Source organism: Rhizopus delemar, genomic scaffold (assembly GCF_000149305.1).
Source record: "Rhizopus delemar RA 99-880 supercont3.8 genomic scaffold, whole genome shotgun sequence".
Classification (NCBI taxonomy): Eukaryota; Fungi; Mucoromycota; class Mucoromycetes; order Mucorales; family Rhizopodaceae; genus Rhizopus; species Rhizopus delemar.
The window spans coordinates 1,124,830-1,137,725 of NW_027137834.1; the positions used below are offsets into that span (position 1 = coordinate 1,124,830).

At 33.6% G+C, this 12,896-nt stretch overlaps 6 protein-coding genes across 6 annotated transcripts; 3 read left to right on the forward strand and 3 right to left on the reverse strand.

Annotated features, from left to right (window-relative positions):
* Positions 1 to 2,662: 2,662 nt before the first annotated feature.
* RO3G_10635 (uncharacterized protein) lies at positions 2,663 to 3,348 on the forward strand (the record flags this gene model as incomplete). Its single annotated transcript, XM_067665220.1, has 2 exons — positions 2,663 to 2,939; positions 3,005 to 3,348. The coding sequence occupies 2 exons, from the start codon at positions 2,663 to 2,665 to the stop codon at positions 3,346 to 3,348; spliced, it is 621 nt and encodes a 206-aa protein (XP_067521321.1).
* Positions 3,349 to 4,496: 1,148 nt separating this feature from the next.
* On the forward strand, positions 4,497 to 5,354 carry RO3G_10636 (uncharacterized protein; the record flags this gene model as incomplete). The annotated part of the gene is made up of 4 exons (XM_067665221.1): positions 4,497 to 4,673; positions 4,728 to 4,844; positions 4,906 to 5,208; positions 5,298 to 5,354. 4 exons carry the CDS (start codon positions 4,497 to 4,499, stop codon positions 5,352 to 5,354), a joined length of 654 nt encoding a protein of 217 aa, XP_067521322.1.
* A 19-nt stretch (positions 5,355 to 5,373) lies between these two features.
* On the forward strand, positions 5,374 to 6,761 carry RO3G_10637 (uncharacterized protein; the record flags this gene model as incomplete). Its single annotated transcript, XM_067665222.1, has 5 exons — positions 5,374 to 5,612; positions 5,666 to 6,025; positions 6,075 to 6,264; positions 6,459 to 6,541; positions 6,674 to 6,761. The coding sequence occupies 5 exons, from the start codon at positions 5,374 to 5,376 to the stop codon at positions 6,759 to 6,761; spliced, it is 960 nt and encodes a 319-aa protein (XP_067521323.1).
* Positions 6,762 to 7,283: 522 nt separating this feature from the next.
* Positions 7,284 to 8,016, reverse strand: RO3G_10638 (uncharacterized protein; the record flags this gene model as incomplete). Its single annotated transcript, XM_067665223.1, has 2 exons — positions 7,284 to 7,812; positions 7,862 to 8,016. The coding sequence occupies 2 exons, from the start codon at positions 8,014 to 8,016 to the stop codon at positions 7,284 to 7,286; spliced, it is 684 nt and encodes a 227-aa protein (XP_067521324.1).
* A 1,041-nt stretch (positions 8,017 to 9,057) lies between these two features.
* RO3G_10639 (uncharacterized protein) lies at positions 9,058 to 10,649 on the reverse strand (the record flags this gene model as incomplete). Its single annotated transcript, XM_067665224.1, has 7 exons — positions 9,058 to 9,084; positions 9,222 to 9,383; positions 9,439 to 9,630; positions 9,679 to 9,861; positions 9,936 to 10,079; positions 10,135 to 10,290; positions 10,344 to 10,649. 7 exons carry the CDS (start codon positions 10,647 to 10,649, stop codon positions 9,058 to 9,060), a joined length of 1,170 nt encoding a protein of 389 aa, XP_067521325.1.
* A 1,003-nt stretch (positions 10,650 to 11,652) lies between these two features.
* Positions 11,653 to 12,553, reverse strand: RO3G_10640 (uncharacterized protein; the record flags this gene model as incomplete). The annotated part of the gene is made up of 3 exons (XM_067665225.1): positions 11,653 to 12,278; positions 12,340 to 12,494; positions 12,546 to 12,553. The coding sequence occupies 3 exons, from the start codon at positions 12,551 to 12,553 to the stop codon at positions 11,653 to 11,655; spliced, it is 789 nt and encodes a 262-aa protein (XP_067521326.1).
* Positions 12,554 to 12,896: the final 343 nt, after the last annotated feature.

Consider the following 12,896-nt stretch of genomic DNA (forward strand, 5'->3'; position numbering starts at 1 on the left):
CGAAAAAAAAGGAGTTTGTTTTCTTTTGAAATAAAAAAGGGAAACAAGAAAAAAGTAGTAAGGAAAAAAAAGAAGTTTTAAAAATCGTCTGTTGTCGGATAATGAAATTGTCACGTGTAAGCAAAGTTCTTTGAATTGATTCAAAAGCAGTAATAAAAGCGTGCTTCAATGCTTATTGAACCTTGAGCATGGTTTATCTACACATGTATTGATTAATATGAATGACGTATCCTATAATAACTCAATCTAAATCTTGTGCAAATAATTTAGTGAGAATGTTATGATCTCAGACGATGCTTTCATATAAATTTGATCCATTTCATAAACTATGAAAACGTTTACAAGATCCACAAATGTAAACATTTAATTTGACGTCTAAACATAATACCATGTGGCATACAAACCTATATGGCACGTCGCTCCGCCTCCTTGAATAAGCAAAAGGATTTCATTTCTCCTTATAGAACATCTAAATTGGTTGAACGCGCTTTTGAATCATACAAACATCTTTATTTTTTATACTCCCTTCCTCAATATTATTATCCAATCGCTAAAAACGTTTGAATTTTTTTGAGAATTAAATAGAGGAATGATGCTGTGGGGTTCATATTTCAATTTGTAAAGATAGATGAATCTTACTTTTTACTGTTGATTTTTGTATATTGTGAAAGCGAATGTTTCTTTAAAAAAGTTTTTATATTTTAAATTGCCACTGGATTCGGTATTGTACACTGCAGTTAAAAAGTAGCAAGAGTTTTTTTTTGGATAAGATTAATATTTAATGGTTACAATGAATAATATTCAACTTTAAAGGACTTGTCTTGTTGCACAAGGCTTGGAGATGCTCTAAAATATGTTTATAGCTGCGCTTTTTTTATTTTCCAGTCATTTCTAATAGTAAAGTCGTAGTTTTAATATTTGATATGGTCCAAAAAGCTTTGCGCCCTAAAATGAAGTCGTACTCACATTTCATGAACCTTGTTTATCTTTACTTGTCGCTTAGTAATTACCATATAAGCGAACAGTTCTTTTTTTTTTCTTTTTTCTTTTTCTTTTATTTACAGTTTATTTTACAGATATTCAAAATGTGTGTACTTTTTTTTTTTTTTTTTTTTTTTTGCATGTTGAAACGGATTCAGCGTATTTGGCAGCTAGTTTCAACATGCTCAATGTATATATACCAACCGTGACAGGCATCATCACCCGCGGATCAAAACGAAGAATTAGCCAACAAGGCAGCTCCGGTTTGATATCTGATGATCCTTCTATCAAGAATGAATGCATTATCGTCGAAGACACTCTTTTCTCTACTATTGTATTAAAAAATAGAGTCAAGCTATAAAAATGATCAAGTGTTGGCTACGTCTATTAAGAAAGGGATGCGAGAAAAGAGAACGAAAAGTTTGGCTTACCAAAGATCAACCTCCAATGATAGCGATGCTGAAGCTGACACGCGTTGAACACGAAGAACGTGGTTCTCAAATTCAAATCCCGATGATCCAAGTTATATCTTCTGACGTTTTATGCCAGAGATTTCATTCATTTAAAAAATTTATGTAAATTCAACGTCATAAGGATTTTTTTATATACCGTCCCTCTACTGCTGAAACAAACTCTCTATTTATATGCTCCAGCCTATCTAGCTTATGGAGACAAAGTGACAAACACGAATGTTAAGCTTAAAACGTATACTGTTACTGTAAAGGATTGTTTACGTTGAATTAAGCATTCTGAAAGCTATTGGGAATTGATGCTTAAACAAAGAATTAGGTCGAAAATAAAATTCAATATATATTTTCTCAGATAGTAATATCATTGAGTGTTAGACAAAAAGATGTAAGATCTAAACTAATTTCCTACTGTGCCCATAAGAAAAACATTTCATCCAGTAAAAATTCCTAGTGTGTCTAATTTGAATGTGTGCATACGTCTAGTTCTCAGTTTCCGATCGGCACATTGGATCAAACAAAAGCCCATGGTTATTTCCGCTATTAATTACGACATTAATAGCAAGACTAATAATCCTCCTAGGATAGATGGTTCTCGCCATAATTCCAGCAATAAACCGTTTGAATTCAAAGCATGGGCGCAAACAGTTAAAAACCAAAAATGAAGCGCCTCATTTCACAATCATTCAAATAATAATAACGATGCTTTTTTGGAAGGTCAAACAGTTTTTCTTCAAACTATTGACAAACATTCCGTTGTTATTGTCGCTTCAGAATTTGATATCTTAAAATTTAAAGATAGAAGTCTTAACCTTGTCCTCAGAGAAAGAAAAATTGGTAGGGCTCATCAGTACTTTGAGCTTAGTTTTGATAATGAAGAAGATAGAATGGAAGCATTGAATAAAGGGGTTTTAATTCTCGATAGAAAAATCAAAATATAAGCAACGATGGATAAAAGCTCGGATGTGATCAGAATTGGGATCACCAATATTCCTTATGAAAAGGATGACAAGTTCATACTTTTAATGATATAGTCATTTGAAAAGCATGGAAGTATTTTGAAAATAGGGCTTCATCATGCAGTGGATAGTGGATGGTTTAACGGCATAGGATATGTTATTCTTGTCAAGGATAAAGTAAAAAATTATGAACCTCTTACACTTCAAATTCCATCTTGGGAACAAGGTTACTACTTATATATTGTCTGGAGTAATATGAAGTCTATTTGCAATCCTTGCCATGTTGACGATCATACAAGAGTTAGTTGTCCAGTTCTCCTTCGTAGAAGAAAAGCCTACTTCATCTGTGAGAGTACTCAACATTTAAAATCCCAATATCCTGATGCCCCTTGGAACCCTAAGAGAAAACAAGTGGCAACCTACCGCTCTAGGTTAATGAACACTAATATAGAATTGACGAACACTGAAAAAGAGGCGCTTTTATTGAACAGTCCTCAAGAAATGGATACGGAAATGTCAGCAGAAGATAACAGTAAACCCGACAGCATATCTGTAACCGAAGAAAAGGTGAATTCCAAGAGTCCATTTTTACTTTAGGTTCAGTAGATGAAGAGAATATTGATCGTAGTAACCTATCTACCCAAAATAATGAAGATTCAAGTCATAAGAAACCGGACAGAAAAGAAGTCACCAAGAGGTTACTGCACCCACTTGTCACATTTAATAGCCTCTCTATGAATATACGGAAACGTAATAACTCTGAAGCATTTACACCTACTTCAGCCGCGGAAAGAGCCAAGAAAAAATCAGCCCTTTTTGATGATAGTTTAGAAGTAGAAGATGTTGCTTTTGAAGACGAATATGATAGAAATAACTTTGTGCCAGAAGGATCATCGCAGCCCTCTACTAACCCAACATATAGTCACTATGAATCATCATAATACTAAGGTCATAAACATGAAGTTCGGCTCAATTAATTGCAGAACAATTTACAACACATTAATACATATATCTGATATCTAAGACAACAGCAATTAAATATATTATTATGTCAAAAAACAAATATACCTCTTCATTCATTTGGCGAAATAACTTAATCACTCAACATGAGGTTTCAAGTTCATCAGATGCTGTGAACCAAGTATTGTGGAATCATTAATCTCAATCAGTCCCAAGATATGGAACTAATTCAACAATCTGATGATCAAAGGTTTTTATTTGTAATGCTCACTTGGTCAGACGAATCTATACAACCTATTTTTATACTAAATCTCTATGCTCCAGCAAGTAATGCAGCCGACAGAAATATCTTTTTTTTCGAGTGTACTTCATCAACTAAACTCCACAGATAGTTCAAATACTATTATTCCAAATCTCTTCATAGCAGGAGACTTTAATTTCTCATTTGACAACAATACTTATCAAAACACTAGACAATCGAACCTCCCACATCACTTTCTGCGGTTTATGCTTTTTCAATTTGATGGCTGTATAGATTACGTGGAAGAAGATATCAGCTACCGACTCACTTTCCGAAGAGCAGATCCATCCACTTGTATAGATTTATATCTGCAAACAAAAATATACACAACAATTTCACTAACTGAAACGTTGAATACATGAGCAAAGAATGGACAGACTATACCCTTTTATCTATAGATTTCACCGTATGAATCTCTTCAACTGGAAAGGGTCTCTGGAGAGCAAACCCAAATTTAGATTACACCACTTCTACTTCAATTTTGGACAAAAAAATTCTTACTTGGACTAATTGTCTAATCAATTTAGATTACTTGCATTCATTTTTAGATGTCTTAAAGATTAATTCAGACAATTTATTATTTTTCATTTAAAGAAAACGAACAAGATGAATTACATCTACAATGAACCATATAAACAAAGTAGCTTTCAAATATAAATCTATTTGTCTTTTAATTGATTTGCAATATGCACTATACCAATATAATTCATATGGAAACTCAAGCTAATTACTTTTTAGATACTTCCATCCATTGCTATTTTAAAGTCAGGGCTTACCATTGTTCTTTAAAAGTGTGTCGCTTTTTCATTTAATTTCTCTTTCTTTTTTATGGATGAAGGCGACGATTTATTTGACGACGACATTTTTAATCAAGATGCTATTGCTGCCATTGATGCACAAGTATATGAGTATACGAGCACACAACAAACCAGCAATGAAAACCAGCCTATTCAACATTATGCATCTCAACCTTCAACTCACGTCAATAATCTAGAAACTGAAAAAGTACAAAAAAAAAAAAAAAAAAAAAAAGGCATGATCTAATTTTATCGTGTGTAGCTGAAACAAACAATAGAAGAATTAAAATTTCAACTCGAGAAACATCAACAAGATTCAACACGTAAAGAAAGGGATTTACAAATACTTCAACAAAAACAAGCCCAACTTGTCTACAATGTGAGGATGAGATCAGAAAACAAGAAAGAGAGAGTGATTAATTGTACGCGTTTTTTGCTAGGCACATGAATTTGATCGATTAAAGAGACAAGTGGCTGTATTAAGAAATAACCAATCTTTTACGAAAAAGAATGTTCTTGGTAGATTATCTCCTGAATGTGAATCAAATCTACCTCGAAAAAAGGCAGCTGTATTTCCAACAAGTTCTTCATCTGCTCGATTAGGATCCTTAACACAAAGTCAAATTGATTTGAATAGATCAGAAGTAAAAGCAACTCAGCAACAGCCACAACAGCAATTTCAACAGCAACCATCACCGCCACCACAGCTTATTAAAGTAGATCCTACAGATTCAGAGCAAGTCGTAAGTACTCGTGTTTACAATGGTGTGAAATAGTCTTTAAAGTCTTTTTTTTTTTTTTTTTTTTTTTTTTTTTTTTTTTTGCAGAATAGTTTGTTAAGGGTCTTGTTAGGACCTGTATTTCAGCAGTGGAACATCCAACATCATGAAAACAGACGTGATTTTACAATGTCTCTTTCACCAAAACTTTTAAAAGAATTTAGTATTAAATTCGCAAAGCAAATCATTCCAACAGCAGATAATGAAGCAAAGGAAAGATTATCACTTTTGGCATTTGATTTGGCAGAATATATTATTAAATGCGAATCTGCAAGTGGAACTATACCACAGATCTTGAACACTTTGAGTGGGTGTTTAAACATTTGCCTTCAAGAAAAGTTGGCAAGTATCCAATACAGAGGAATAATGTAAAAAAAAAGGAAATAGGAGATACTGATTCAATTTACAAATAGTTTGCTAGTTTGGGAAACATCTCTTCTATCATATTCACCTTGACTTCAAAATTTGTTGATGACACAGCTTATTATTTATATAAAGATTTAATATTAGGCAGTACATCCATCCTGCACAAGTTATCACAGGCATTGGATTTATATTGCTTTTATGACAAGCCGCTGATGCAAGTGATACAAGATAATCCAGACATTGCCGATAGATCCTATACAGAGATCATGGCTATTTGTGATCAATACAACACAACACCAGTAGAAATAACCAGTGATTTAAACAGGAAACGTAAGCCAGAATTTGCAGAGGAAACAGTGCTTAATTTGCTACGGACTTTTTCAATCATTGTTCATGAAACAGATGATACACCACTGTAAAGTAATACAATCGGAATATTTGCAGAGAGATTAATTTCTTTATAGTTTACCATTGATTGGACAGGAAGGGTTTATCCAACTTTTATCTTCAGAGACGCCTATCAACATCATTGAGGAATGCCTGATGCTCATACAATCAATAGATATGATTAAAAGAAAGGAAGAAGTGATGCCACTTGCCAATAAATTAGCGGATTTGGTTTCTACTCAACAAGGGAGTTATACCACTCATCAAGTAATTAAGATGAACATACAAAGTATAAAAAAAAACGCAATTTCTCATTTTTATTTCACATATAGTGGCATCGAGTAAGACGAATGTCACTGAATTGTTTGTACGACATGACCAAGGCAGGCATTCAATTAAAAAAGAATGTAAAATTAAAAAAAGAAAAAGTAATGGAAAAGACAACTTACATTTTACCCTAGATCTTGGAGAAATTGGTGCGTACTGCGGAGGATGTTATAACCTATTCAGGTATTCCAACAACGCTCGTGGCGCATGAAGAAGTGTAAGTAAAACTCAATCTTTCCCTTGTTTCTATCCTAATGATGTTGATTAGTGATCGAATATTTTATTTCATTTTTAAAATATTACTGTTGACTCTAATGGAATATCCCGAAGTGATTAATGAAAAATACAGCAAGGAATTTGAGAAATTTATTAAAAAAGTGGGTGACTTTCTCGATGAAAAGTATTATGGTAATATTTATTATGGTTGTTATATATAAAAAAGCTAACGTATTTGTATAGCTTATAATGTGTTTCAAGCGTTGGAAAGGCACATGTCTCAGAATATAGTTTAAGAAGAAACACCAAATGAGTCAATAAGCATTGCATTAATAATATTAACCCATTCTTGAGCATTTTTTCTATCTTCAAATGTATATGATTTTTCAGGCTATTTTTTCCCATCCAGAGAATATTAGCTATAATTTATAATAAATAACACTATAATGGTACTTACGGTATGTATACAAAATAAAGATTTCCCTTTTAATTCGGGTAGTAGTTGGGAAGTCCAAGGTATTTCACACCTTAGATTACCATCCAATTTATCCTTTTCTGTACCTTGATCAAGATAAAGCAACCTTGGTCTATTGGTTAATATCAAATTTCTCTTTCTTGAAAACAATCCTCTTCGTCGTATCACCCTGCCTGATTTAATGATAGATTCATTTGGATAAAGATGTGGTATCCTTTTTTGCTTTATTATTATATAATATGAATACATTGTATATTACTATTTTTACTTACCATAATGGATGGGATTGTTCCCCTAATCTTTCGCCGATCGCATGTTTATCGTCCTTTGAGAGATGTGTAAAAGAAGATTGCTGACTGGGCGGTAACTTGGGTTTTGGTGAAACGGAAGAAACAGAGGAAGGATATGAATCCATACGTCTTTCTACTGTTAAATGATCACCAAATGGATCCTCTTGAAACCAGACATCATCTTGTTCTACTGGTGGTGGATTCCTCCTCAAGTCCTCCATCATTTTTTCCTTTAATGTTGAAGGTGCAGTAGATTCAAAGATGCCTTCCCAATCAACACCTTCAAAGAAGGTATGCGATTTAATGGCCTCGATACTTAATCGCTCTGCGGGATTAGAAACCAGCAGATGCTGAATCAAATCCTTGGCTGCAGGTGGGAATTCGTTGGGTATTGTGTATTCTAAATTTTTAATCTTTTGAAATATTAAATAATCTGTGGTTGCCTTGAAGGGTGATTTTCCAGACAGCATTTGATAAATGACGCATCCAAATGCCCAATAATCAGCTCTAAAGTAAAAAATGTAAGCAAAACGAGACATGACAGTGTATTCTTTACTCTTTTGATACTGGTTCACTTGCAAGTAATTCTGGTGAAACATATTCTGCTGTTCCTACAAATGATCTTGATCCAACAATGTTGTTTTCTTCTTCTGTAGCTTCACCAGATGATAATATCTTTGCAGATCCAAAATCAGTCAATTTGATATGCATATTATCATCTATTAATATACTACATATTTGGTGTAAGTCATGTATCCCATTCTCCCTTTACTTGTTTTACAAACTTACTTTTCAGGTTTGATATCTCTATGATAATATTATGTTATTAGAATCACAGCAACTATTATTATCGTTGCTATTACCTGTGAATAACCCCTTGTTTATGAACATGCTCAATTGCTAATAATATTTCTGCTGCATAAAACTGCGCTGTCTTTAGATCAAAAGGTGCAAGCTAAAACATTGTTACTTTAGTACAGTGATCACCATAATGTCAAATGGACATTTACTCTTCTAATAAAACTGTATAATTCACCATTCTTTGCTAAATCCAATACAAAATCTATATCATTATCAGAAAAACAGAAAATACATTAAACACATCTTGCTTTTCTCTTACATAAACTACGATTGTCTTTAAAAGTCCAATATAATTTAACAATTCCCGGATGATTCATTTTGCTGAGCGCATCTCGTTCAATCATTACATATTTAACTTTATTGTTTTTCACAATATGTGCTTTATCCAGTCGCTTTACTGCATATAATTTCCCACTCTTCTTGTCTCTTCCAACAAGAACCTAATTTCGATAATTAAAAAAAGAACAATAAACAAAGGACTTTCTGTCGTACAGTTGAATAAGATCCTTCACCTATAATGTCTCCATATTCAAAATCAGTAACAATACGTCTGTGATGGTGTAAAGGATCTTCTACTGATAATTCTGAATTAAGAATTGGTGAAATTGGTGTTTCTATCATTAAGAAAGCAGAAGAAGAAGTAAGACTAGCAAATCTGAATTTTAAACAGGTAAAATAAAATGAGATCAATTACTTTAAATGGCTATATTGTGCACACTGTATATTGAAATAATAAAGTGCAAGAGGTAGCTTCAGCTGTAATTTGAACAAATATATAAGAGAAGAAAGAAAAAGAGAGAGAGAGAGACCGAAAGAGTTCCTTATGATTAGAACTTGTTCTAGACTCGAGTATTTAAAAACGTCATACTAGTTCGAATGCTTATGATTGTTCTATAAATCGCTCAAAAATCTGATTTCCTATAATATTGTCGATCAACGATAACACTCCCCCCCCCCCTCTTTAGTTTTATAAAGATAGCTCGTGCATAATAAAGTTGGAATATTTCACATGTAAAGTTATTTATTTAATATGTTAAATTTATATTCCCATTTACAGCACTTAAAGAAACTGAGTTTTTAGTTTGCTCATGATCACCATAGTAACCGCTAGTTAACCCGAATGACCTATGGGTTACATGAATTGCTTCCCTATCACCTTTGACGACTTTTCTGCCATTGATTGAGCTAAGTTTGAATTGACTATCAAAATCACTGGGCTTCATGTAAAAAGTAAGTGTCTATGTACACACAGAGCGAATTGCTATTATTTACCAATTGAACATTAATATGGCCATTAGCAGAACTGACAGTGATTTTGGTACCTTCTTGTTGAATAATTTCTTTAATGACAAGTTCAGTTGAACCGTTGGCTGTACTAATATTAACATCATCAGATAAAGATACAATTGTACCCTTGATAGATGAATTAGCGCCAGAAAGGGAAATACTACCAGAAGTGATACCCTAAACATAGAACAATTAGTTTGCAAAAGTATCTTTTTTTCGTCCTACCTTTTTAAATTCAAATCGACCATTGGCAGTATTTAAAGAAAGTTCTTTAAAGACTAGACCTTCTCCAAGATTATAGCTATTGTCAGCAAGAGACATGTAAAGACCTTCTAAAGCAGATGCATCGGGCACTTTGATAGTGATTTCAATCTTTGCACAGCCTTCATAGGAAATCGATTTCTCAGTCTAAATGAAAAAAAAAGGTGAATATTTCAAAAAGCCTTCCTCCCCCCCTTTTTTTTGCGCATGAGAAAGCTTACGTTCAGGTATATAGCATAAACATCATCTTCAATTGTTTGTTCAATATCAAATGAATCTTGCAAATCATCTTTACTAAGTTTGACATCCACATTTACAGTGATATCAGACAAGCTTTTGTCCACAACTACGGTGGTACTACCTCTCTGTCCCAGAAGAAAATATCAGAGTTCATGTTGTACAACAATCCCTGGTACTTACCATAAGACTCAATTGTCTGCCATTTCCATGCTGTTTGTGTTTGATACTTAATTTCCGATAATCCTCAGGTTTAAACGAAAAAGAAGAAACACCATCATAAGGAATGGTGGGTTCTTTTGTACAACCATACACACTTGTAACATCCATATCATTTGACTACATTTACTGAGTAAGCATCATTCCTTTAATCGGCACAGCCACTTTGTTACCTTGTTTGTATGAGCAATATGATTATTCCAGTGTGGATGCTCATCGCGTCGAAGCATGTAAAAGATCAAACATACAAGGAAAGCATAAGCAGCCACCTTAAACGAACGTCTCTTGGCCTTTTTTAATTTTTTTTGACAATCATATCGTTCACAAGGTTGCTCATCTGCCATTGTAGTGGGAAGCAAAGATTGCTTTTCTTGATAGTTCATTTTTGTTTGGGTTTGGAATAAAAAAAAGATATTCGTCTTTTTATACCTTTTAGAGCTTGTATTACGTAAGATCTTGGCCAAGTTGCCAAGTTGCATGGCAAAAGAAAAAAAATAACTTGTTTGAAAAAAAAAAAACATCAGTTCATTTGCATAATTCAATTAGTTAATATAGGGCTTTCGATATTCTTTTGGATTAAAAATATCACCTCTGTTATAACTTATAATGCCTAGTTTTACACTGAACATGAATTATTGGCAATACTTAGTCTTGGAAGGGGTCTCGGCGGCGCAGTTTTATGTAACCTGAAAAGTTTAGATAAAGTATATCATTTCAATCTTTATTATATGTATGCATAAATTATGTGTTTTTGTTTTATTATAACGAGAATTCATTATTGCAATCTGCGTTTCTTGATGATATGCTCAGCTTGCTCATGTAGCTCTGCTACTCTTCCAGCCAAAGATATATACATGCGCTTCTGTCCAATCATGACTTGCGATAACAGCTTTGGTGTCACTTCAGTCTTCTTTTTCCCAAGAGACGCAACTGCTTCCTCAACGAGCACCATCCTGTTTGAAAGACTGCAGATTCTTTGTTCCATACTTTTTACTGCATCTTTAAAGAATTGCCAGTTCTCAAGGGCACCTCGATGCCATTGGGCTTGTTCAGATAAGACGACACTACTTGCAGCATGTATGCTAAGTCGTTGATATGAACAATGATCGATGAGTTGGTCCAGTGAGCGATCTTGTATCTCAAGCTTTTTGTATAAAATGTCAGCTTCCTTTTTCAACAAAAAAAAAGTTAAACACACAATTAAGAAAGAATGAAAACATAAACATACAACATTGGCATTATCTGTCTTTGTTTGAATATTTTTGATCATAGGCATATGGAGCGAATGAAGTTGTTCATTAATCTTGTTTTGCTTATCTCGTTGCTGATTAATAAAGTACTGCAATTGTGTAATCTCACATCTGACTGTCTCTGGAAGCTCCCATAGTCGAGTTGCATATGAAACTTGAGTAGGGTCAATGATTTCAGTTTTTAAAGTGGTAAGTGTAAATGATGATTCGCTATCAAAAGTACATTAAGCAATTATATTAGCTTCTTTTTTTTAGTGATTAACCGAAAGTCATTTTTGGGAATAGGCTTAAGTGAGAGAACGGATGTGCTCTGATCGCTTTCATTTGTTTTACTAAATGCAATAGCTGTGGATACAGGTTTTTCGACTTCTTTACTGGTATCTAACATCACCATGGTAGAGGCAGTAACCTTCATAGATGAGCTACCTTTTACACTAGAAACCCTTATTGTTTCATCAGGACTGCTGATCGTAGATGTCTTCTTGATACCAATTGATTTTTTCATAGTTGCAGGTGGTGTGCCAAACACAATTGTGCCTGCGTCTGCAGTATGCTCTCTGAAATGGGTGACAGGCTCCTTGGAAAGGCTAAAAGTAAATGGTGTGGGGAGATCATTTGAAGCGGTTCCAAAGGTGGGCAATGAAAGCTTTGAGTTCACTAGCGACAGAGATTTTTGAACAGGAGACTCTGATTGAATGTCAAACTGATTGTTTTTTAGTACAATAGGAGAACCAGAATGTCGGACTGAGGAAGGTAAAGAGATGTTAAAAGTAAATGGCTTATTGATAGAAGAGGCTTCAAAAGAAAACATTTTAGGTAGGGCTTGATAGGGTGCACCTTGGTTAATAGCTTCAGTGCCTGTATTTAAAAAATAATGTTGTGGTATGACACGAAAACGCAGCAATTTTTTTTTATTTACTTGGTGCGTTAAAAATGTTTTGTGCTTGATTTCCAAATGATGAAGACCAATATGTTGAAGGTTTTCCAGTACTATCTAAAGAAGTGGTCGTCTCTTTTCTTTTCAAGCGACGTTTAGGAATAGCGATCTTGCGATCTGAATGAACATTGAATTTACTATAAATAAAAGTATTACAATAACGCAAGCATATGTGTTAAAATTCATACTGTCCCATAAATATTTTCAAAACTTAATTCCTAATGAATTTATATGCTAAATAAAATAAAAAGCTAGAGAATGAAAGAAAAGAATCAAATATGATGCTGTTTATGTAAAAAAAATTATGCCCGCTAGTTAGTAACACGAACAAAAAAACGCCATTGTTCAACTATAAAGCATAATTATTAATTGGTGTTTATGTCTTATATGCAATATAAAGTAAAATCAATAGTTTAATTTCACCACGTTACATTTTACCCCTTCTGTAACTCTAACCTCTAAATCCCATTATCAAGCATATCGTCATCATTCTTTCTAGATTTGAGGAAGAATTTGCTTACTACCGTTGCGCTGAACGT